We start from the raw sequence: 25,447 nt of genomic DNA, 5'->3' as shown, positions 1-25,447 counted from the left end.
GAAAAACAAATCTTCAACAAAAACAGGAGAAAATAACGTGGTATTAATTTAGAAAAAAAAAACACAAAAGAAAAGAGAGAATTCGGTGTCTTAAGATGAGATTGAACACGTGTGAAAATGCGTCTTCAAAACCGAAGTAAATTGCAATCAAAAATTTCAGGCATGTTCAAAAACACATGTATGTGTGTGAAAGCAGTTATTTCCACCCCACCCCCATAGGGAAAAAAAGATAATACGGGGTCTCAAGATTCTGTACGATTAAAAAGAATGAGCATATTTGAATAACAAGAGACTAATTGTAGGTGTAGAATAACACTTCCATTTCGATGTTTCGTTCCGTTCCGTTAAGTACTAATATCCACACGGCTATTGGTATTTAGCGGAACGGAACGGAATCCTATATAAATCTATATGTATATTGATTTTTCAAATTAACAATTCCTCTGACTTTCAGAGTGATCAAATAATAAACTGATGAAAATGAAAGCTTCAACAAAAACAGGAGAAAATAACGTGGCATTAATTTGCAAAAACAAAAAAACAAAAACAAACAAAAAACACCCCCCAAAAAGAAAAAGAAAACAGAATTCTATGTCTTAAGATGCGATTGAACACGTGTGAAAATGCGTCTTCAAAACCGAAACAAATTGCAATCAAAAATTTCAGGCATGTTCAAAAAACACATGAATGTGTGTGAATGCAGTTATTTCCACCCCCACCCCCTTAGGAAAAAAAGATAATTCGTTGTCTTAAGATTCTGTACGATTAAAAAGACTGAGCATAATTGAATAGCAAGAGTCTAATTGTAGATGTAGAATAACACTTCCATTTCGATGTTTCGTTCCGTTCCGTTAAGTACTAATATCCACACGGCTATTGGTATTTAGCGGAACGGAACGGAATCCTATATATATCTATATGTATATTGATTTTTCAAATTAACAATTCCTCTGACTTTCAGAGTGATCAAATAATAAACCGATGAAAAAGAAAGCTTCAACTAAAACAGGAGAAAATAACGTGGCATTAATTTACACCCCCCTCCCCGAAAAAAAATAAACCAAAATACAAAAGAAAAAGAAATGAGAGAATTCGGTGTCTTAAGATGCGACTAAAAAGAATGAGAACACTTGAATAATAACAGACTACTTGCACTTGTAGAAAAAACACTTGAATTTCGATGTTTCGTTCCGTTTCGTTAAATACTAATATCCACACGGATATTGGTATTTTGCGGAACGGAAAGGAACCAGAGCAGAAAATATCCATATTATATCAGTAATAAATGCAAATCGAAAATTAAACATAGTTGATACATTAACTACAGATATCAACGCAGAAGTAAAGCTCAGATAATTGAACACAATTGTATATTTAAAAAATAAAACTTTAAAGCCCGGTATTCTCCTTTACAACTCTCTACTTTTCATAGGCCAGCATCAGTGGACACAATTATGTATATAACTAGAAGTTTAAAGTCCAGTATTTTATTTTTACAACCAACTTCTTTTTACAGTGGATTCCCCCTTAGGGTACCCCACAATCGGTTCCGTTCCGTTTCGTTCCGTTCCGCAAAGTACCAATAGCCATATAGCCATCTTCGCTGTTTTAAGGTAGCTCCCTACACCAAAATTTTGTTTAATGGTTTATTAACACACATCTTATGAAGTATGATTTCATCACCAAAAGAGTGATACAAGCTTTCAATTATTTTATAAATATGATTCTGGAATAATAAACAAGAGGCCCATGGGCCACATCACTCACCTGAGTTATCTTGGCCCTGCCGTTGTTCAGCAGTTGTGATTTTTAAAAGATTTCTTTTTATCAATCTTTATTCCCATTAAGATTTTGACCCTATATTGTTACCCCAAAGGATCACAACATAACTTTAATGAATTCACATAACATGGATATGCCTCAACACCAATATGACTAACATGACCTTGCTGTTTTGGGTAAGACAAAGGTCACAAGGTCATACATCGTTGTATGAAATGAAGGACATTGTCATAAGAAATCCATATACAAAATATGAAAGCTCAATCTTAATTAATTCAATAATCAAAAAGGTTTAATTTGTCAGTCCAAGAGATATTGAATAGATAAGATTTTCAAAGAGTAGATCCAACTATATGGTCAAGGTCATAAGTTCAAATTTCACAGAATAACAAGGTCTTGAGGTTAAGAATCTATATACAAAATATGAAAGTCCTACCTTAAATAGTTGAGGAAATATTGAATAGATCAGGGGTGTAAAAAAGTAGGTCAAACTTCAAAGTCAAAAGATCATATACCACTGTGTACAAGTTGGTGTCATAAAGAATCTAGATACAAAATGTGAAATTCCTACTTAACATAGTTCATTTAATAGCTAAAGTATATTTTCTTAAATGTATTTCAAACTTTTGAGTTGAAGGTCAGAAATTCAAAACCATGATATGAAATGAAAGATCTTGCCATATGAAGTATATATACTAAATATGAAAGAACTACCTTAAATAGTTCAGGAAATACTAAATAGGTCAATTTTTTTTTTATCAAAAGTAGGTCACTTCCACGTCAAGGTCATACACCATCGCATCACATAAAAGCTCTTGGTGTAAGAATGTATATACAAAATATGAAAGTCCTAGCTTATATAGTTCAAGAAATATATTTCAAGATTTTCCTATATACCAGCAGAAACCGGTCGCGGTAGCTCAGTGGTAGAGCGTTCGTGTCATAACCGGGAGTCCTCAGTAGCCCTTGCTTGTCGTAAGAGGCGACTAAATGGGGGCGGTCCTTTGGATGAGACCGCAAAAACCGAGGACCCGTGTCACAGCAGTTGTGGCACGATAAAGATCCCTTCCTGCTAAAAGGCCGTAAGCGCCGAGCATAGGCCTAAATTTTGCAGCCCTTCGCCGGTAATGGCGACTTCTCCATATGAGTGAAATATTCTCGAGGGACGTTAAACAATATATGATCAATCAATCAATCGTAACCGGCAAATCGTGAGTTCGAACCCAGCTGCTTGTGCCCTGGCCGCGTCAAACCTAAGACGCTCGCCAAACACTTGGCATTTAGAAGTAAGAATCACGGGCTTTTCGGATATGACCTTAAAAACGGAGGTACCATGTCGCGCTAGGCGTTGACACGATAAAGAACCCTCGTCTCAATATGAGTGAACGATTCTCGATGGGATGTGGAAAACCCCCAATCAATCAATGTACTAACATATGTAAAACTTTTACCCTCTCTTGTGGCCCCACCCAACCTCCGGGGGTCATGATTAAACTTAAATCAGCTGCATTATGTCAGGAAACTTTCATGTAAATTTCAACTTTTCTGGCCTAGTGGTTCTTCAGAAGATATTTTAAAGGTTTGCTCCAAGTATCAGCATAAATAAAACTTTGTTCCCCTGTCGTGGCTCCATCCTACCCTCGGGTGCCATGATCTAAACAAACTTGAATCTACTATATGTCAGGAAGTTTCCATGTAAATCTTCACTTTATTGCGGAGAAGAATTTTTTTTAAAGATTTGCATGCAAAATTTTGATCCCCTATAGTGACGTCATCCTATACCTCTTGGGACACGGCTTTAGTAAATTTAAATTTGTTCTATGTTAGGACCATCGTCGGAAACCCACAGTTGATTACGCTTCGTTCCTCTCTCCATCACCCGTGGGTCCATTCATTCCTACTCGCTCGTTCTCATGAATAATTCATGAGGCAATTTGATTGGCCGCTCATGGAAAACCCTAAGCGAATTTGTCCAATCAAAAAGACGCTTTCAGCTCAATTTCGGTATACAATTGCTGTGATAGCAAAGTTAAGTTAGTGCTACCTTTAGAAACAGAAGAGTTCCATTACTATAACGATTACTTTGATTGGACGATATTTTAAAATATTTATTCATGAGAACGAGCGAGTAGGAATGAATGGACCCACGGGTGATGGAGAGAGGAACGAAGCGTAATCAACTGTGGGTTTCCGACGATGTGTTAGGACACTTTCATGTGAATTTCAACTTTTCTGGCGCAGTGATTCTTGAGAAGACTTTTAAATCACTCCACCCTATTTTTGTCTTTTTATGCCCCACCCCCTCCCCCCTTCAAAGAAGAGGGGCATAATGGTTTGCACCTGTCGGTCGGTCGGTAGACCACATGTTATCCGCTCAATATCTTGAGAACGATTCACTTGATGATAATAATATTTCATATGTGGGTTGGTTATGAGTAGAAGAGGACCCCTATTGTTTTTCAGGTCAAAGGTCAATCTACTCTGGACATAGGAATATAATGTCCGCTCAATATCTTGAGAACCCTTAGTTTGAAAGACATCAAACTTGGCACACTGGTACTTCCTAAAGAGTAGATGACACCTATTGATTTTGAGGTCATATGATCAAAGGTCAAGGGTCAAACTGGGCATAGGAATATACTAACCATTCAATGTCTAGAGAACTCTTTCCTTGACAGACATCAAACTTGGTACACCGGTACATCTTCAGAAGAAGATGACCCCTATTGATTTTGAGGTCACATGGTCAAAGGTCAAACTGGACATAGGAATATACTGTCCGTTCAATATCTTGAAAACCCTTTGCTTGACAGACATCAAACTTGGTACACCAGTACAGCTTCAGAAGAAGATGACCCCTATTGATTTTGAGGTCACATGATCAAAGGTCAAACTGGACATAGGAATATATTGTCCGTTCAATATCTTGAGAACCCTTTGCTTGACAGACATCAAACTTGGTACACTGGTACCTCTTCAGGAGTAGATGACACCTATTGATTTTGAGGTCACATGGTCAAAGGTCAAGGGTCAAACTGGACATTGGAATATACTGTTTGCTCAATATCTTGAGAACCCTTTGCTTGACAGACATCAAACTTGATACACTGGTACATCTTCAAGAGAAGATGACCCCTATTGATTTTGAGGTCACATGTTTAAAGGTCAAGGGTCAAACTGGACATTGGAATATACTGTCTGCTCAATATTTTGAGAACCCTTTGCGTGACAGACATCAAACTTGGTACACTGGTACTTCTTCAGGAGAAGATGATCCCTATTGATTTTGAGGTCACATTGTCAAAGGTCAAACTGGACATAGGAATATACTGTCCGTTCAATATATTGAGAACCCTTTGCTTGACAGACATCAAACTTGGTACACTGGTGCATCCTCAGGAGAAGATGATTCCTATTGATTTTGAGGTCACATGTTTAAAGGGCAGGGGTTAACCTGGGCATTAGAATATACTGTCCACTCAATATCTTGAGAACCCTTTGCTTGACAGACATCAAAATTAGTGCACTGGTGTATATTCAGAAGAAGATGACTCCTATTGATTTTGAGGTCACATGGTCAAAGGTCAACTGGACATATAATATACTGTCCACTCAATATCTTGATAACCCTTTTGCTTGACAGACATCAAACTTAGTACACTGGTGCATCTTCAGGAGAAGATGACCCATATTGATTTTGAGGTCAAAAGTCAATAGTTGAACTGGACATAGTAATATATTGTCTCCTATATTTTAAGAATTATTTGCTTTGATTGACACCAAACTTGGTACACTGGTACAGCATAAGGAGTAGATGACCCCTATTGATTTTTAGGTCACATGGTCAATTTACTCTTGACATAGGAAGATATTGTCTGCTCAATATTTTGAATTGATGTTACTACTATCAATTAAATGATGTGTGTGTATAACCCTTTTCAATTTTGCACCATGGGGGGCATATGTGTTTTACAAACATCTCTTGTGATTATTTCCCCTCTCAATAAGGATTGAGCCTTCATTTGAACACTATTGAATTCCCTTCACCCATGGATGTTGTGTCCCAAGTTTGATTGAAATTGGCTTAGTGGTTTTGGAAAATATTTTCCTGTATATCGTCATATACACTTTAATCCCTTATCATGGCCCCATCCTACCCCCGGGGCCATAGTCTAAACAAACGTGAATCTGTATTTCTGGAAACTTTCATGTAAATCTCTACTTTTCTGTCCTAGTGGTTCTTGAGATTTTCCCTGTATATTCGCATGTAAAACTTTGATCCCCTATTGTGGCACTGCCCCACCCTACATCCGGGAACCATGATTTTGAAAAATACTTGAATCTACACTATGTCTGGAAGCTTTCACGTAAATGTTTACTTTTCTGGCTCAGTGGTTGTTGAGAAGATTTTTAAAAGACCCCATCCTATTTTCGCATTTTCGTGATTATCTCCCTTTGAAGGAGGTATCTGGTCCTTCATTTGAAAAAACGTGAATCCCGTTCACCCACAGATGCTTTTTGTTAAGTTTGTATTGGTCATGGCAAAAGCATGGTATCACTGAGAGAGCACAGACATGTGAAAGATGTATCAGAAGAAAAACGCCTGTTACACATAAAGCAAAACTTCATCCAATCATTACAACAAAACCTTTAGAAATTATTTGAATTCATTTTTTTTATCTTTAGAAAAATACAAAGGGGACTTGAAAATATATTTTATAATCACTGACCATTTTACTTTGTATGCGCAAGCAATCCCAGACAGGGACAAGTTAACGATTACAACAACCAAGGCATTGTATGCTTGAAAATACGGATGTATATTTAATTGCTGTTATAAAATTTAGAAATTCATTTCAAAATTAAGGATTATCTCCCTCATGCATAGCTCTTATCCTTGGACGAATTTGGTTCCACTTTTTTGGCACGCTGTATTTAGCTCTAAAACTTCATAGTTATTTCGGATTTCAAACATTTCGGTTGAGCATCACTGAAGAGACATTATTTGTCGAAATGCGCATCAAAATTGGTACCATATAAGTTTTACATGGTAAATTTATTGTGTATTAAAGCTTCTTAGAACGACTACACAGTGATCAAGGTAGAAAATTTGAAAACAAGATAATTAGGGAATTATGCAAATTAGCAAAAATTCAGCCAGTTCAGAACAACGCCTTATCATCCTGTAGGTCAGTAGAGAGATTTAACAAACTCTTAACCACAGCTAGGTACTTGAGGACAGCTAAAGACACATGATTGTATGCCAACATGTTTGGTGAAGCAATATATGAATTGAATTGGACACAGTGCCTACCCCCCACGGGGGGGGGGGGGGGGGGGGGGGGGGGGGCTCTTGTGACTTTTTAAAGGCAATCATCCATCTGGCATATTTTTGGTCCATCCTCAATCGATAAAGATGTCAGTCCAAATATTCAGTCGAGTCGAATCTCAGCCGCGATTAGTCCATCCTCCCGTGTATCACCGACACCGAATATTGCTACCAGTCAAAGCGAGGATGTTTCAAGTAATAACACACCAAGCTGTGAATTCCTTTTCTTTAAACCACTTTTTATACTTTTGCTGATACTACCCGCTTGTTGGAATGTTTCGACGATGTAGAGACTTACTGTCAATGACTTATTCAAATTCAAATGCTTTATTGACGATTACCAAACATGAGGTGTACATTTACTTACATATACAGTCCCTATTTAACATAATACACATTTTCAGATTAACCACAATTGTCCCGATTTCTCAATGCAGTGTGCCTTTGATTCTTGGATTAAAGCACTCATTCAAATATTGTCAAAAATGTTCTGTGAATGTATAATTTTCAGGATTCACGAGGCTTTTTATGGAATTTGCATTCAAATCACCCAAATGTTCTGAATATTTATTCCTTAAGTGATCGTATTTTGTACAAAATAATAGGAAGTGTTTCTCATCCTCAATTTCATTCAAGCAGAATTTGCAAAATCTATTAGATCTGTTGGAGGTGTACAGTATCTTCCAGCCTCAATATTGAGGGGACTTAAGACGTACACAAAATGATGTGGATTTCGTTTTATACAGTGTATACATATCTGATTCTAGAGTTATAAAAGTTCTTATAATCAAGGTCAAAGTCACTGTCGAGTCACTTTTAAACCTTAATACAAATTTTGTAGATTTTGAGGAAACTGACCGACGATAACACCATATAAAGCACTGGACAGATATTGCTTAAATAAACCAAAATCCATTGAAATATTAATATGTCTTCGTAGACCTTTCATCTTTAAAATTCGCTTCAACTGTCGAACGGATATATAGTAATGCTATGTTTAGAAAACAGGAGAAGAACAAATTCAAAATACTTTTAAAATCCATCTAGGGCCTATATATAAAATAAAGTTTGATTAGGTCATTTCTGCTAACGCTTCCGCGGGTTGGGGCATTTGACGGTATAATACACATTTTCAAAACGCACACAAATAATATATAAAAGAACATGTATATTCTACAAACCATGGTTGAAGAAACTGGTTTGTCTGTCACTGGAAATAATAAGAAACTGGTTTGTCTGTCACTGGAAATAATAATCCAATAATGGAGGAAGGAGGAACACTTTGCCACATGTTACAAGACGTAACATATAAAGTGGCCCTCCAGGGGCTCCGTAGAAATCCATAAGTCCAGTATGGTGACATTGATTTTTAGTGTTAACATACGAAAACGTTTAGAAAGATTTTAAGTTTGAAATTAAACTAGATATCTAGATCTAATCTACATGTTTTTGTTGTTGTTTTTTGGGGTTTTTTTTTTTACATACCACAACGTATGTACACATTAATCAGTAAGTAATATATTGGTCATTTGACTTGTCATTTTAAACATTGCAGGACAAAACTTGTTTTCTTTTTCAAAATATTACTGTTTGTGAGTGACACAGTTCGCCTCAAATTCACCTGTAGAATATAAAATAGGCCCACTTGCGGATATATTGCGTTCATGTCACTACCCTCATTCCGGCTTTTACACCCACCCGTGTACCAAACTCCGTACCGCGTTCCGGGACTACTTTCCCCTGGAATAATGATATTGGAGTTGTAGCGGAATTCACTCTTCCACGCCCCGCCCACCGATGACAACGAACGTCACATGTTTTCAGACTTCGTCAACTTAAGTAAACAACATGGCGAGCGATTTCGATCTTCTACAGGATACCCAAACTCCCCGTCGAGGCCTCATTACGTCACAGTGCCTACGAATAGACCTCTCCTATGTGACGCACCACAATATACAGATTTGTATATTGTGAGTCCGCGATTATCACGCAGACAAATTACACTAAAGAAGTAGTTCGCAGTTAAAAGTCTGAAGATATTAATATTAAAAGCATTAATATAAAAGTATGGATTTTATTTTAAACATAAAATGATCAAAAGATCATTAAAAAGTAGGGAGACTCTGATCAAATTATTGTGTAAAGTAATGAATTTGTTGTTTACGTTCTTGTTTTGAAAGTTGTTTACGTTTGACGTTATGTTTTTTCGTCATTCTACAGTGACGTCACAGTATACGCGGCCTAAGAAATCGCTATCCCATAATGCCTAAGTGGAAGAGTTTGGTTTGTGAGCAAACGAACTCTGGTGGAAGTTTGCAGGATACCTTTTCAATCGCCTCGTTTACTCGTGAATTTTCACAGAACAGTCCGTCAAAGGGTTTGACATACTTCAGAGAAGGTTATGTTCACATAATTTCAGTGGGTAAAAACGCGGAAGAAACAGTAATTATAACTTATTTGTTAAACTAGCGCTAGATGCTTTCGCTGCATTTGAAGTAATGAAACACTACATCGTCTAACCGTCGAATTGCAGGATCGGCTGCCATCGATGCTTACTGTTCATGCACAGCTGGGTTAATATTACGAAACGTTTTCCGAGTTTTGAATAATTGTTTTGTTACGGAATTGACGATGTTTGTTGTTCGGTTGAAACTGAATAACTCTATCACATAATGCTGCGTTGACCGGTTCAATAAAATGTTTCATCTGCTTGCTTGCTTTTGCATCTTCTTTTATTTTACTATTATTTATGATTTACTTATGAAAAACAGTTAAAGAGACACTACAGCTCATTTTCCACATTTTAATAAAGTGTTTTTTAAACCATGTATTGATAAAATGATAAATTTCATATCGATACTGACAATTTTGAACAATTGGGATGCATCAATTTACTCTCAACTGCGCTTTGAGATCGTTCGGAATTCAAAGGTTTCTTCATGCTGACTCGGACTTTTGAATGCTTATTTACATCACGTGGTTTTGAATGACAGCAAAGGTGTTCTGTAGGAAATTATTTAGATTCCCCTTCAAGGGGGTCCACACTCACCTTTCAAGTATAAGATTATTCCCTGCTCCTTATAATAAGTAATTACAAATCATTATTTCAACAGAAACCTTCCATGTTCCCATTGACCGTTGTTTTTACAACTAACACGGGTCGTGTTCAGATAAAAATAGCACTTACTTTTAAACGTGGTGTCTTCGCAGCTAGTCTCAATGGCGGATTTAGGGGGCCAGGATCCCCCTCCCTTTTTACCCCACAGATTGTGAATGAAAATCCAAATTTTGCACCAGAATGGCCGATTACTTTGGCTAATCTTTGACTTTCACACCCCTCTTCGGAAATCCTAGATCCGCCACTGAGTTACATGTGTTTCTCCGAGCTCTTTGTTTTCCAACGGTCATACTGATCCCAAGGTAAATTTTACTTCATGTATGAGTTTTATCTCATGCTATTTTTACCTCTTTTCTCACAGAATCTTTCAAAATTCTAGATCTATCAACTACACTTTCTCTCTCTGGACGACATGCTGCACTGTTTACTGTCTATGCGCATGCGTCTGAAGACTGAAAGGAGGAGACTCGATAGTTTGTGTATAGGCCATCAAAAAGTATTAATTTTTACGTTAAAACGATAATTTTTAACTTTAGATAAGTGTTATTTTCGCAAAGTTCATACTTTCAACAATGCAACAAAAATTGAGAAAGCGCTGGGAAAATTGTCATTTCATGATTTTTGCGCAAAATGAGCTGTAGTGTCTCTTTAAATATTATCAAGAATTTACATTGCAGCTCAAATACCATCTGTGATCTCCATTAAATGTTCAACTTCAGTTATACTTGAATGGATATTGTAGATCTAGATATCTACATTGAGATATTTACATGCATAATTTTTTTTAATGGTAATGGGTTAATTAGATCATTCCAAGTTTTTATTCCACGTCCACCCAAATATCTATTTCTATTAAAAAAAAAACCAACTTGCAAATTAAAAGAAAGAATGTGTACAATGTTTGATAGACATCACCATTTTGACAGTACAGTCAAGAATATGTTAAATGACACACAATAGAAAACTTGGATTATAAACAAGAATATTATTAAGACTCGGACCAAAAAACAATTTCCTGTTCGTAAAACATCTGTTTAATTAGTTACCCAGCCTCTTGTACTATAGTACATATTGTAATTACATAGGATCAGCAACACAATATAATACTTAGTTAAAGGAGTAGTTTATCATAAATAGGACAATAAATTAAGTACCACATGGTTTTTTTATTTCCAACAAATAATTCAAAACTATGGAATAATCATTGTTCTTTAAGAATAAATGGTTTACAATATCTGTCTATTTTAATTGTCAATGAATCAGCACAAATTCTTACATTTTCTTAGTTGTGAGCATTCACACATTTCGAAGGAAAATTTAAGTAATCTACTAGTTTACATTCATCATAATGTAAAGTTTCCCAAAGTTAGACATAAATTTACTCTCTTATAAAATGTTTATCATTTTAAATAAATTCCTCACATTGTATACAAGTAGTACACAATGAATTCACATGCTCTACAATTTTCTCTTCAACCCTGGGTTTTGCCCAAGGGTTAGTAGGGTGCAAACTATCCAACTTTATTGATGTCTCCATATATATACATATACTAACTGGTGGGAATACACTGACAGAGATACAGACATATTTCCCCAGGTTCTTTGGATATCGTGAAACCTTTGTCTGCCATAATGAATTCCCCTTCCAGAATAATTCAACCCACCATCAGTTAACAAAGGAGTTTGTAAAATCCGCTATTCTCTGTAACAGCAACATCTGACATAGATCCAGTAAATAATTCACTAACAAATATGATAATAATAATAGCCTTTATTTATCCAAGATAACACAAATTGGCATACAGCTAGTTTCCATTGTGTCCCCTAAAGGATCACAATCCACAAGTCCCCTTTAGGTTGTAGCTGATTTGTAGTCAGAATGCATAATTTGTAACTGTAGTTTTAAAGAAGATTGTATCTGTGATTTCCTTTCTGCACAATCAATGATAGCGATGGTTGTTGGGAATTGAGCTTTTATTCAGTTGTCATGTTGTTAATATCATTCCTATAGGACTATATTGAAACACAACCTAACACAACATAAGGTCAATTCAGGCACAGAATATATCACTGATACACTGTGTTGAAATACAAAATCTTGATGCCAAGTCCTTGATTTCAAAATTATGTCTCAGCCTCATCAGTGTTAATAACAACTGCGATTGTTTTGTCATATTTGTTATGTCCCTCCTTTTTTTTTACACACTGGGAAATTTGCTCAGATGTATAAAAAAAAACTCTAACAAAGTACAAAATGTGGCATGTCTCAAATTGATATAATAGAAAAACAACCCTGGCTTGTTTTTTTTCTCTTGCTGTAGAGTACTGTTAATGTCAAAAGGGGTGGCCTGTTGGTGGGGTTAATCTTGGGCTTCCATTGCTAACTGGAGTTGCAGATGATGATTAAGTATGCTCTGTTGATGAAAGGCATTTTCTGCTGTTGTTAACAGGTCTTGTAAATTCTCTAACTTGTGCTGCTGTTACAAGTATATCCAATGAATCTATAAAGAAACAACAACAATTTTTTTTAGCATTTGGAAGTAAAACATAGATGCTGAGAGGGGCCATGGAATTTTAAAAGGTGACCTGACCTATTACATGAAAGATCCTATGCATATATTACACCCAACAATTTACTAGCTACTTATAAAATTTCAGTTTGCTCGAATTATTATGAAATCTAAATTCGAATTTAAACCATTTATTACAAAATATATATGGACATAAATTCTATTGATATTTAAAAACTTTGACCACGGAATTAGTCTGATTACTGAAACTTTAGAACTTTATCCCCTGGTATGATCTATTGTAGGAATCATGGAACGAAAACTTTGAATATGGCGCTCTTACAGTCATGTTATGATATGTATGGCTGAGCAGGGAAAATTTAAGACACCAGACCAGAAACTGCATATATATTGGTGTAAACATTAAATGAATTGACCCTAGATATGAAACTAGTTTAGATATGGGATTCTTTTTAATAGATAATATTATAGTTAAAAAAAAAATAGTATTGTGTAGCTCTTAGCACAGGTGCTTGGGTTCATGACACCCCCCCCCCCCCCCCCCCCCCCCCACTCCCTTGAATAACCTAGCTACACGAATTGTTATATTCAATGGTGGAAATTCTTAAAAAGAGCTATTTTGGGGTATGCATGACATTGTTGACATGCATTAGTAGGATTTTCAACAAGAAATAATTTAAATCAAGTCGTGCAGGTTATTCGGCCAATTCGGGGGGGGGGGGGGGGGGTCCTGAACCCAAGCACCTGTAGCTCTTAGTACATGTATACACATGACATGGGCATGTATTATTATCAGTCCCTGATTTAACTATTACTATTAACTAATACATAATTGTCTGCTAAGACTAACTTACTTTGTGTGCCGGTCCATTCTGCTCTTACTGTGGGGCCTATCGCACGCCTTTATCCAACGTAAACATTAATCTTTATGTGATTTTGGGTTTGGAAATGGGATAAACATTACTTCTAGTATCCTTTCTGGGTAACGTGAATCACTGTTGCATTTCCCCGATGCACACAATTCCACCAATTTTATGAGAACTCGAAGTAATCAGGCTAAAACATCTGTACCTCAAAACCTCCGTCATCATAAGTTTTGACGGAGGTAATGGCGGACAATTCTTCCGCGATTCTGATTGGCTGTGCGGAGATGATAACCGCACCTCCCCTGACGACAGTGGAATTTCCTGAGCTGACCGGAGCTTGCCCGTGTCCGGGGTTACCGTACTACACCACTTGAGATTTAGTAGATGTATGAAAGGGTCCGAGGTGTATCGAACATCGATGAAAATCGCGCGATTTCTTAATTTCTTTTTCGAACCTGTTCTACATAACAGTCGCCTGAATCGGTATAAAATGAATAGCACTAGGCCTATATCTGATTTGGGCAAATCATGGACGTGTTTTACTATTGTGTTGCCACAACAAACCTTTTCCTTAGCAAATGCCCTCAAAACGAAGTACCGATCGCCACACAGTCAGGACAACTTGGAAAACTGCAACTTGAGCAAGCATGGATTTTTGTTTGGTTTTAATTGTAAACAATCGGCTCAGAGTGAAATAGGAACAGTGGGAAATTACATAAGATCTGCTATTGCAGCCTATAATGTATCGAGGGATGTAAATGTGGCAAATATCGAAGGATTATACATAGCAACAGCGTTACTCGAAAGTGAAAGTAGATTTCCACTTACTCGTGGTGTAGCTGTTTATTCGACGGAGGCACATGCGTGGAGTTTGCAAAACGATAACAAATCAGTAATAGGGAAAGTATTTCGAAAATATGGAATTGATACAGTTTTTAGAATTAATTTGCTTTCCAAGGAAGAGAAAACAAACTGCACGTCTGAAGATTACTTGAAGGCGTTTCAATTTGAAGATGTGTCCCAAAATCAACTGTGTGTAGAGGAAGTACTCTTTCAAAGATGCGGTTCAAGTTCGTCTCTAACATCTCCTGTATTTGCCAGTGACCAGTATAGCCCAGTCTTTCATAGTCTATCAAGATCACGGTCTGTCCTGGAGAAGGTAACTACTTTGAATAGCTCTAGGTATATTCTCTTTAGAGAAGTCAAAAGGCATAGCCTTCATCGACTTCTCTTCGCAAGCATTCATATTTTGATTTTGGAAAATGTGTAAATGCCGGAGTCGGTGACGGTTTATGCTTCGACCGACGTTTCGACTCGGATGTGCCTGGATTTACGCATATAGACAACTTGTTTTCAAACATTAAACAGTAATGCACAAAACCAGTGTGTGAAATTAACCATGGACCGATAGACAATGTCCAGTTTATATGTAGTATGCTGATGTTTCTGTTCACCCCTTAGCTGTAATAAAATGTTCCACAATGTAATTACAAATCATTCGAATCAGATTATTCCATTTTCAACGGAAGGGGGGGGGGGGTCAATTTGATATTTACTTCAATGTATGCCATTTTTGTGCAAATTCAGAATGTCCTTTTTGAACAGTTTTAAAAATATGTGGAAGGGGGTGCACGCACTTGAATCAAACAGAAAGCAGTCAGTACAAGTTCCAGCAAGGCTCTAAAGTTGCAGAAAATCATGAGAAAATGAAACGTAGAATGTGACTTTGATGAAGAATCAGGCAGTGAAACTGAGCTGGAACAAAATTTAAAAGAGAACGAAATTCTAATTGAAAAGCTTGACGTGCATGAAATTGAAAAAGAATATAATTAAACTATGAACAAATTACCAAACCGAATTTGTGTCTGTTATTTATTTTTAGATAACAATGAATATTGCATGATAAATTTCGGTCTACAGGAATTTGTTGTGGTCTATAGGAAATAAAATGGCTATGGACCGAAAGTCTATAGGACTTTAAAGTTAGTTTTGCATACTGCAAAACTGTCACAAGGAAATCAAAACTGACTTGCTTTTAATCCATTTTCAACATGTCCCCTGTCACGGGTTTAAATCACAACTCTGATTACGTAAGCCTTCTTTTCTCTTAACTGGTCCCCTATTGTGACAGCTCCCAAGACCAGTTAACGTAAACCCGGGACAGGGTTAACTTTGTCGGTCGAAGCATAAACCATCACCGACTCTGGCATTTACACGAATCAAAACATGAATGCTTGCGAAGAGAAGTCGATGAAGGCTATGCCTCTCGACTTCTCTAAAGAGAATACTCTAGGTATTGCACAACAATATTTACAGTATATGTTGGAGTTGTTTGTTACAATTTGAATCCTAATCCGAGATTCCTCTGACTTTTATATTGTGACATGTGCGGGGGAGAGTCATCTGAGCGGACTCCATATTGAAAAGTGGAAATTCAGCAACACCAGCTGGTGTTGCTGCTGTACCTACCTCTTACAACTTTATTTCGCAGATCTATCTTCCAAGACACGAGGATTCAGTTTATATCGAAAGAACATATAGATCATGATTATTATCACGCCCCTGACAAAATTGTTTAAATCTAATTGGTCAGATCTTGGTCACATGACGCCATGAAAAAAATGTATCATGTGAGAAAAATCCATATTGAGCGAGTAATTTATTGTCAGGTTCGACTTGCAGCCATGACAAAATTATTCTTAAACAAAAGGAAAGACATTTGACTAAGTTGTATGATATAGACCCCCACATATATACAGTTAGAGGTCTTCGACTGGATAAATTCGTTACACAGTTAGTTAGTGACCTGATACGGAAAAATAACTGTGTAACGAATAATACGATGCTATTGCCGTTTAAATGGCCTTAACACCGACAATTGAAGCATCACTTGAATTAGGTCGCTGCCTCGCCATTTGATTTCTTTGCGCATGACGTCAGCACATAAACACACAAAATTCTATTGTTTAAACGGCGATAGCATCGCATTAATCATGATCTATTTGTAAAATAATCCTCCGATAACTTAATCCTTGCGTTTTGGAGGATAGATCCGCGAAATAAAGTTGTAAGAGGTAGGTAAAGCAGCAACACCAGCTGGTGTCGCTGAATTCTCACTTTTCAATATGGAGTCCGCTCTGACTCTCCCCCGCACATGTCACAATATAAAAGCGGGGGTAAGAGCCAGAGGAATCTCGGATTATTTGAATCCCTGGTCCAATGATTACCTCAGTGATATAATTGCTGACCTGTTAAAAATGGAGGATAGGCTGTGGGTGGTACCTGATGCTAATATTTAGCAAGAATAAAGTTCAAATTCAAAATTTTAATCATGAATTTGGGATATGAATGGCTTACCTCTGGAAGTGTTGTCTCGTTTAACAGATCAAGGAGGGAAAACTTGAAATTGATTTGGAACATCCGCTTCGACTTCTCATCTACTGAACAGCTAGCTGTGTTTATAAGCATTTACAGACAACTGTTTATAAGACTGATTGTAGTCATTTTGTTTCAGCATATAACTTGTAGTTATTTTTAAGAAAAATGTATGAAATTAATTATCTAAGTAAGAATTTGTACATGAACTTCAAGCCTGTATTTTTATCTCTAGTGTTCATTATGGATGAAAGAAGCTAAAGAGCTCATACAGATTTGCGATGCTGCATTTCCACAAGACTTTAACCTCATAGAGCTGAGGAAGAAGATGAAATTTCCATTTGTTGTGGTGGAAGGACTAGATGCAACAGGTACACTGCACAAGGCATATAGATTGCTTCTCCATCATTGTAAAGTGTGGTGGGTGGGAGGGACCAGGCCTGGAGGTTATAAAACATTGACTGTACTCAAAATCAGCCATGTTTGTTTTGGGTACAACTCTGAGCAAGTTTCAAAACATACTCAAAAAATCTTGAGCATGTGCTCCATTTGAGTGTGAGAATGCATTTATAGTTTTATAATCTAGACTTTTGAGTTTGAGTGCAATTTAGAGCACCGAGTTTGAGTATGAAAACGTGCTCAAAAGGTTTTATAACCTCCAGGCCTGTAATATACGTATATTTTGGTCTTGCGGTAAGTGGGAATGGACAGCGTGACCTGACATTTTTGTCTCATTGTCACACTCTCCTTTCTGATACACTTGGTGGTTCATCTAAATCTATAGAGTTAGAGAGCTAGAAGGACCCCAGAGTTAGGTTCACATGGAGCTAGAAGGACCCCAGAGTTAGGTTCATGTGGAGCTAGAAGGACTCCAGAGTTAGGTTCACATGGGTTGACTGAATCTTGAAGGGGGGAGTGGGAATGTTAGATGCTGAAATCTGTTAGGTCTGACAAACTCTTTTGGCCTGGATCTTTTGGTTTTGTTGTAATGTTCATAATACGAGATTGGCCATCCATCGTCTATTTTCATTCTCGATGCTGGCATGTTGTGCCATACTCTCTTTCCTGTTACAGACATAAACTTATTTTGAATTCTCATTAGGATGTATTCTGAGACTTGATTAAATACCTTTTCATTATTTATTATTTTAAGCCTGTGGTTATATTAAAATATTTTCATTGCAAAGATAATTTTATGATCTTATCCTTTTGTGAACATAACGACAGCAGTGAAAATCAAATGGAATGACTGAACGAAACAGGAGGGGGTGGGGCACAATTTTGAAAAAAAAGTAAAAATTTCTTGAGAAACTGAATTTATATATATATATATATATATATATATATATATATATATTCTGCAAATAAAAGAAAAAAATATACAATATATTTATTACAAACTACTGAAGGAATATCATGCACTCCAGTCTTCGACGTTAACCGGTGGCCCGAGGCCAGTAAAATCGGGATCCGGCTTCTAATTTAAATAATTAACCCAGGAGTCTGGCGGGCCTGTAAATGTTTTATTGTATGTTTTGTATATATATTACAAATAAAGCGTGAGATTGACTCAGGCTTTGTCAGGACGTGAAATTTCGCATCGATAAACAATCAACCATGCTGCCTTTTCTGAAGTATTATACGGAGGCAAGGGCACTGGAAGTTAATGTAAATATATAGTATGTGCATGTATAAAAAATACATGCACATACTACATATTTACATATGTGCATGTATAAAAAATACATGCACATACTACATATTTACATTAACTTCCAGTGTCCGTGTAGGGAGGGGGCTCATCCGTGAAATTCCAAACCTCACAAGTGTATTTCGTAATCACAACCATCAGATCCAAATAAAAAAAACCGGTCGTACAAGGAGAAAAGAGAACGAAAATTCATGCCCCATTGGACCAAGAGTGGGCCTTTGCTAAGATTTAATTCTGGAGAAAACAAAATGTTTTGTACGTGGTGTATGCAAAACAAAGTAGAACATGAGCTGCTGATGTATCTGCGAGATTAATATGTTGAAAAACAAAATAAGATAATCCTTTTAACGTCAGTTGTTCTCTAATTATGATCATCTTGACCTGTATTTTCCTACAGTAGAATATACATGTATCTATAGTGTAGAATCAGCCTGCAGCACCTTGCAAATGACAAGTGGTCAAATTAGAAAAAACATTGGGCCTGTAAAATATTGTTCGGGCTTGCAGAATTATTATACTGGGAGGACCGAAGGGCCTGTGCTTCACAAAGTTTTTCGTGAAGACTGAATATGATTGTGTACATATTTTGTTTTTTGGAGAGAGAGGATGACATCGAGAGAGTTGCCTGAAGTCAATATATCATATATATATATATATATTACCTATATTTTAAACTCTGAAAATTTGACCTACATTATGTCTTGCAACGACTAATAAATTTTATAATTATTTTGTGTAGGTAAGACCACTTTGACAGAAATGCTAGAGAAAAAAATGGATGCTTGCAGATACTTCACCCCTCCCCCCGAGATACAGCATTTGAGGAAACACTTCGACGACCTCCCAGAAATCGTTAGAAGGGCCTACTACTCTGTTGGTAACTACATCGTTGCCATGGAGATAATGAAAACATGCCAGAGGCAGCCAGTCATCATGGACAGGTAAGTGATATTACTTGGACGTACACCAGGGGTTAATATACTTTGCGCGTGTTGAAAGGCTCTAATTGTAATTGAAAATTGACTGCTTTCCCCTAGAATTTTTAAAAGCAGTCATGGGCAGAATGCATCCACATTAGGCCACAGCATTTTTATTTCTTGGTTTACATATTTGCTGATCCTAATTTCTGGGGAAATGAAAAAAAATTTTTTTTTAAAATTCCGCCGATTCTATCCACCATATGCCAAACCAAAAAAAAAAAAATGCATTTTGTGAATTCATAGAAAATCCTAAATCGCAAACCTATTGATTTGTATTTGGTAATCACTAATCATTTTGTGAAATGTTGTTAATATTCTATATTTTTAGTCCCTTGGGGATCGGAGTTAGAATAGGTCCTCAGTACCCCTTTGCTTGTCTTAAAAGGTGACTAAATGGAGCGGTTCTTCGGATGAGACCGCAAAAACCGAGGTCCCGTGTCACAGCAGGTGTGACACGATAAAGATCCCTCCCTGCTCAAAGGCCATAAGCACCGAGCATAGGCCTAAATTTTGCATCCCTTCGTTGGCAGTGGTGACGTCTCCATATGAGTAAAATATTCTCAAGAGGGACGTTAAAACAATATTCAATTAAATAATCCTTATTTTTAAACAACTATTTAAAGAGATACATGTATGGCCACTGATGACAGTAACAATGGCCACTGATGACAGTAACAGAGCCTATATCATTCTTGTCAACGAAGTTAAAATGAATAGAAATTAACGTATTTGGGTGATATCCACCGGAGAAAGAAGTAAACATGTGATAAAATAACTTAAATGTGCATTGTTTTTCAAATAATGTGTTTGCATTATGCCCCTTACTTTTAAGTAAAAAATTTTTAATTACATGTATTGAAAATTTTTGTGCATATTCCTCAAGAAATCATTCGGTTTACTTACATAAATTTCAATTTTGAAAATACATGTGGGTATGAACTGCAACGCTTCACAGTGACATTGGCATACTTTATGTAGTGCAGAAAAAATTACCTGGTCTTTTCAATTTTTTCCCCAGAGTTGCAGCTCTGCAGCTTTAAGTCTTGATAGACTGAAAAAATTTAGGTGAAGAAGAATTGCCCCAAGGACACGACACAATATCAAGTGATTTCGTGTATTTGGGGTTGCAGTCTAGCATGTCTGCTGAGGGAGCCATGTACTTATGATGTTCTTGTGACATTGACTGGAAATTTCTAGCATAACATCCAGTTAAAGAGTTGTAAAGATTTACGAACTAAACATAGTTTTCTATGTTGATGCATTTCTAACATAAAATGCAGTTAAAGAGTTGTAAAGATTTATGAACTAAACACTGTTTTTTTTAATGTTCCTTTTAGGTATTGGCATAGCACTACTGCATATGGTATAGCCAATGAAACCAGTGTTGAGGACATGCCTGGGAAGGGCCACTGGGTTTATGAATGGCCAGATGACCTTCTGACTCCTGACCTTGTCCTTTTTCTGACAGTTAGTGAGGAAGTCAGAAAGCAAAGAATGGTGGGAAGAGGAGGGGAGAAAACTCTGGAGGAGAAGCACCTTGATAAAGATAAACTGTTTAGGGAGAGGTAAAGCTATAATATAGAGAGGTAGAGAGATTTTACAGCAGTGATAGAAAGGTTTGTTGGACTACATGCAGCAATGTTGTTCTTGACTGTAAAAAAGATTTTCTGACTGAATGATTATGAAAGTGTTATATATGTACTACACGTTATACTGTTTTTGCTCATTCAGAAAATGGTAAAGAAATAACAGTTACTACAGTGTTTTCAAGTTTTTTAATTAGTCATAATTTTTTTTGGGGGGGGGGGGGGACGAAAACAACCATTGGTTTTGATTCGCAAAATATGTCAGTTGATTATGTTTATTAATTCATGATCAGTTGCTTGGGAAATTGTTCCTCATATTAAAGAAACTTTCCAGATACGATGTATCACAAAAATAAATGAAATACACGTACAAGAATATGAAAATAGAAGATATATTGTATGAAGCAGAAACTGTAATATCATGCACAGGGGCTAAGCCCGTTTTGACCCGAAACTCATTGTAACCATAAATATAGACAATGAGTTTCGGGTCAAAACGGGCTTAGCCCCTGTGATATCATGCAGACAAGTCGTTCACCATTGAAAAAATACATCCATCACAATTCCCGCAAGATCATAATTGTACAATTTTAGCCAGGTGAAGTTATCTCCCCTGAAATATTTATCATGTTGATGAAATGTTGATTGTTACGATTGTAGATTATACTTGGCGTACAAACGGATGGTGAATCCTGGCTGTATAGAAATCGACGCCAGTGGCCCTGTGGATTCTGTAATCAGTGCAGCGGAAGCAGAGCTGTCTAAACATGGAATTCAGCTCAATATAGCTGCAAACATTTAAGACATTTTGAGAATCAAACTTTGTTTTAGCATATATAATGTATTAGAATGCAAAAATACATGTTGTGTACTGTTTGCTAAAAACATTTCACCTCATATAATTATTTTTGTCCACTGGTCATTTGGGCTATCAACTTTTAATGGTCAGTTGAGAACTTTTTACTGTCCCTTTGGACCAGTGGATAGAAAAATGACAAATTTATTAATAATGAAACATTTTCATGATTATTTATAATTGTATATTGCTTAATCAAACTAGCATTAAGAGCAGGTCTCAAAACATTGTAATCTTACTATTCTTATCTATACTTTTCATTTAAACTGTAGACATTGAATGGTGTCATCTTCTCTTTCTAGCTCACCTGAACTGAAAGCTCGAGAGGGCTTTTCTGATCACCTGTTGTCTGTCTGTCAAGTTTTTCATATTTTCGACTTCTTCTCCAGAACCAATGAACCATTTTCGACCAAACTTGGCTGAAAGCATCCTTTCGTAAAGGGGATTCAAGTTTGTTCAAATGAAGGGCAATACCCTTCTCCAAGGGGAGATTTCACAAAAATAATTTAAAAATCTCGAACCACTGGGCCAGAAAGATTGAAATCTACATGAAAGCTTCCTGACATAATGCAGATTCAAATTTGTTCAAATCGTGGCCCATGGGGTTAGAGTGGGGCCACCATAGGTGATCAAAATTTTACATAGAATGTATATGGAAAATTTCGACGAGAACCACTGGACCAGAAAGGTTAAAATATAAGTGAAAGCACCTGGCATAGTGCAGATTCAGGTTTGTTAAAATTTTGAATACATCTGGGAATATTTTAGGTGGGGCTTTCATATTTTGTGTATAGATTCTTTATTGCAAGACCTTGTACACAATGATGTTTGATCTTTTGACCTTAAAGTTTTACCTATGTCTACAAAGAAAAGCCCTAACCTATTCAATTTCTCCTGAATTGAAGGTAGGGCTTTCATACAATGTATATAGATTCTTAATGGAAAGAGCTTGTTATTTTTTGTTTCCCCATCTTCACAGCTGGTCCAGGATATCACCAGTATATCTCCAGTCTTGTTATTTAAGAAGTAGACGAAAGAGATCTTCGAACTGCAAACGAGCAAATTGTGATCACTCGTGTAGCTCTCCACCCAACCAAACAAATACTGGCAATATCCTGGATCAGTTGCTGGTTGTAGAGATGGTTTATATAGACCTGGGCCTCACTTCCTAAAACTTTGACCTTGATCATAAAATTGACCTGGTCTGTTCCTTGGCTTGTTACAACTTCGTTATCAGTACGATAATGGATTTCATTCATCTAAATTTTATTTTGCGGAAATTTTAACGCATCCAGTCTGGCATCTGTACCAGGAACTTTGATGTGTCTTGGGTGGCCGGGCACAATGTTATTTCATACACTGTTGTTAACATCTATGTGGTGTCTTTTTCTTTCGAGTTCACCAGGATATATCAAATCAGCATATGAATGAAAATGATTAACAGTTAAAACATCGTCAATATATCTAAATGTCGAGTTGATGGGCACAGCAGAATTTTTTAAAATAAATTCTGTCTTGGTGAGAATATAAAAACAGGTCAGGTACATGTAGTAAAGGAGCACAAGTCGTGCCAATGAAAATTCTAACATGCTAGGAAGACCTGATCACCAAACTACGTAAATATTGTGAACGAGGAACTCCAGCATCTTTTTAATATCAAATTCAGAGTACTTGTGTCTAGAATCAGAGTGGTACTTAACAAAGTTTTTATTTTGATGAATGATTAAAAAAACCAAACAAACATATAAGGGGCCGAGTGGTTAGAGCATCGCGTTCAAAATCACACGGCCTCTCGCCTCTGTCGGCGCGGATTCGAATCCTGCTCACGCTGGTAGGTGAGAAAGTTTCCCAGTTTACTTTTGGAAGGTCAGTGGTCTCTTCCCAGGTACATTGCATCTGGGTTCTCTCTTCCACCAATAAAAACTGGGCGCCACCAGATAACTGAAAAATTGTTGAGTGTGGCGGAAAACATCAATCAAAATATATAAATAATACATGATTCCAGAACCAAGATGGGGGGATTAGATGTTACAAATAAGCTTCTCGATAAGCAAGTATTGTCATGAGATGCATATTTAATTCGGCGAAATCCATGAACATCCAGGATCTCAAATCTGATAGAGAGGAACCAGAAACAACTGTTTACAATGTAGATTCAATACAGTAATTAGATATACTCAGGTAGTGTAGATTCAATACAATATTTAAGTATCCCTGAGTAGTGTAGATTTAATACTATATTTAAGTATCCTTGAGTAGTGCAGATTTAATACAATATTTAAGTATACTCGAGTAGTGTAGATTTAATACAATATTTAAGTATACTTGGGTAGTGTAGATTTAATACAATATTTAAGTATCCTCAAGTAGTGTAGATTTAATACAATATTTAAGTATCCTTGAGTAGTGTAGATTTAATACAATATTTAAGTATCCTTAAGTAGTGTAGATTTAATACAATATTTAAGTATACTCGGGTAGTGTAGATTTAATACAATATTTAAGTATCCTTAAGTAGTGTAGATTTAATACAATATTTAAGTATCCTTAAGTAGTGTAGATTTAATACAATATTTAAGTATCCTAAAGTAGTGTAGATTTAATACAATATTTAAGTATACTCGGGTAGTGTAGATTTAATACAATATTTAAGTATACTCGAGTAGTGTAGATTCAATGCAATATTTAAGTATACTTGAGTAGTGTAGATTCAATACAATATTTAAGTATCCTTGAGTAGTGCAGATTTAATACAATACTTAAGTATACTCGAGTAGTGTAGATTCAATGCAATATTTAAGTATACTCGGGTAGTGTAGATTTAATACAATATTTAAGTATCCTTGAGTAGTGTAGATTTAATACAATATTTAAGTATCCTCAAGTAGTCTTAATTCAATACAATATTTAAGTATACTCGGGTAGTGTAGATTCAATGCAATATTTAAGTATCCTTGAGTAGTGTAGATTTAATACTATATTTAAGTATCCTTGAGTAGTGTAGATTTAATACAATATTTAAGTATCCTTAAGTAGTGTAGATTTAATACAATATTTAAGTATACTCGAGTAGTGTAGATTTAATACAATATTTAAGTATACTCGGGTAGTGTAGATTCAATACAATATTTAAGTATCCTTGAGTAGTGTAGATTCAATACAATATTTAAGTATCCTTGAGTAGTGCAGATTTAATACAATACTTAAGTATACTCGAGTAGTGTAGATTCAATGCAATATTTAAGTATACTCGGGTAGTGTAGATTTAATACAATATTTAAGTATCCTTGAGTAGTGTAGATTTAATACAATA

General features: G+C 36.2%; 1 protein-coding gene and 1 long non-coding RNA gene across 2 annotated transcripts; one reads left to right on the top strand and one right to left on the bottom strand.

Moving 5' to 3' along the window:
• Nucleotides 1-11,982: 11,982 nt before the first annotated feature.
• Nucleotides 11,983-13,918, bottom strand: LOC130050965 (uncharacterized). Its single transcript, XR_008799349.1, has 2 exons — nucleotides 13,615-13,918; nucleotides 11,983-12,730 (listed from the first exon to the last, which is right to left on the bottom strand). It is a non-coding gene; the product is annotated as an uncharacterized LOC130050965 (long non-coding RNA).
• On the top strand, nucleotides 13,891-22,414 carry LOC125666834 (uncharacterized). The gene is made up of 5 exons (XM_048900162.2): nucleotides 13,891-14,785; nucleotides 17,237-17,372; nucleotides 19,452-19,653; nucleotides 21,030-21,257; nucleotides 21,939-22,414. The coding sequence occupies exons 1-5, from the start codon at nucleotides 14,015-14,017 to the stop codon at nucleotides 22,078-22,080; spliced, it is 1,479 nt and encodes a 492-aa protein (XP_048756119.2). The 5' UTR covers nucleotides 13,891-14,014; the 3' UTR covers nucleotides 22,081-22,414.
• The last annotated feature ends 3,033 nt before the right edge of the window (nucleotides 22,415-25,447 follow it).

The sequence above is a fragment of the Ostrea edulis genome, chromosome 10 (genome assembly GCF_947568905.1).
Source record: "Ostrea edulis chromosome 10, xbOstEdul1.1, whole genome shotgun sequence".
Taxonomy (NCBI): Eukaryota; Metazoa; Mollusca; class Bivalvia; order Ostreida; family Ostreidae; genus Ostrea; species Ostrea edulis.
This window is presented reverse-complemented; position numbering and strand designations above follow the sequence as displayed.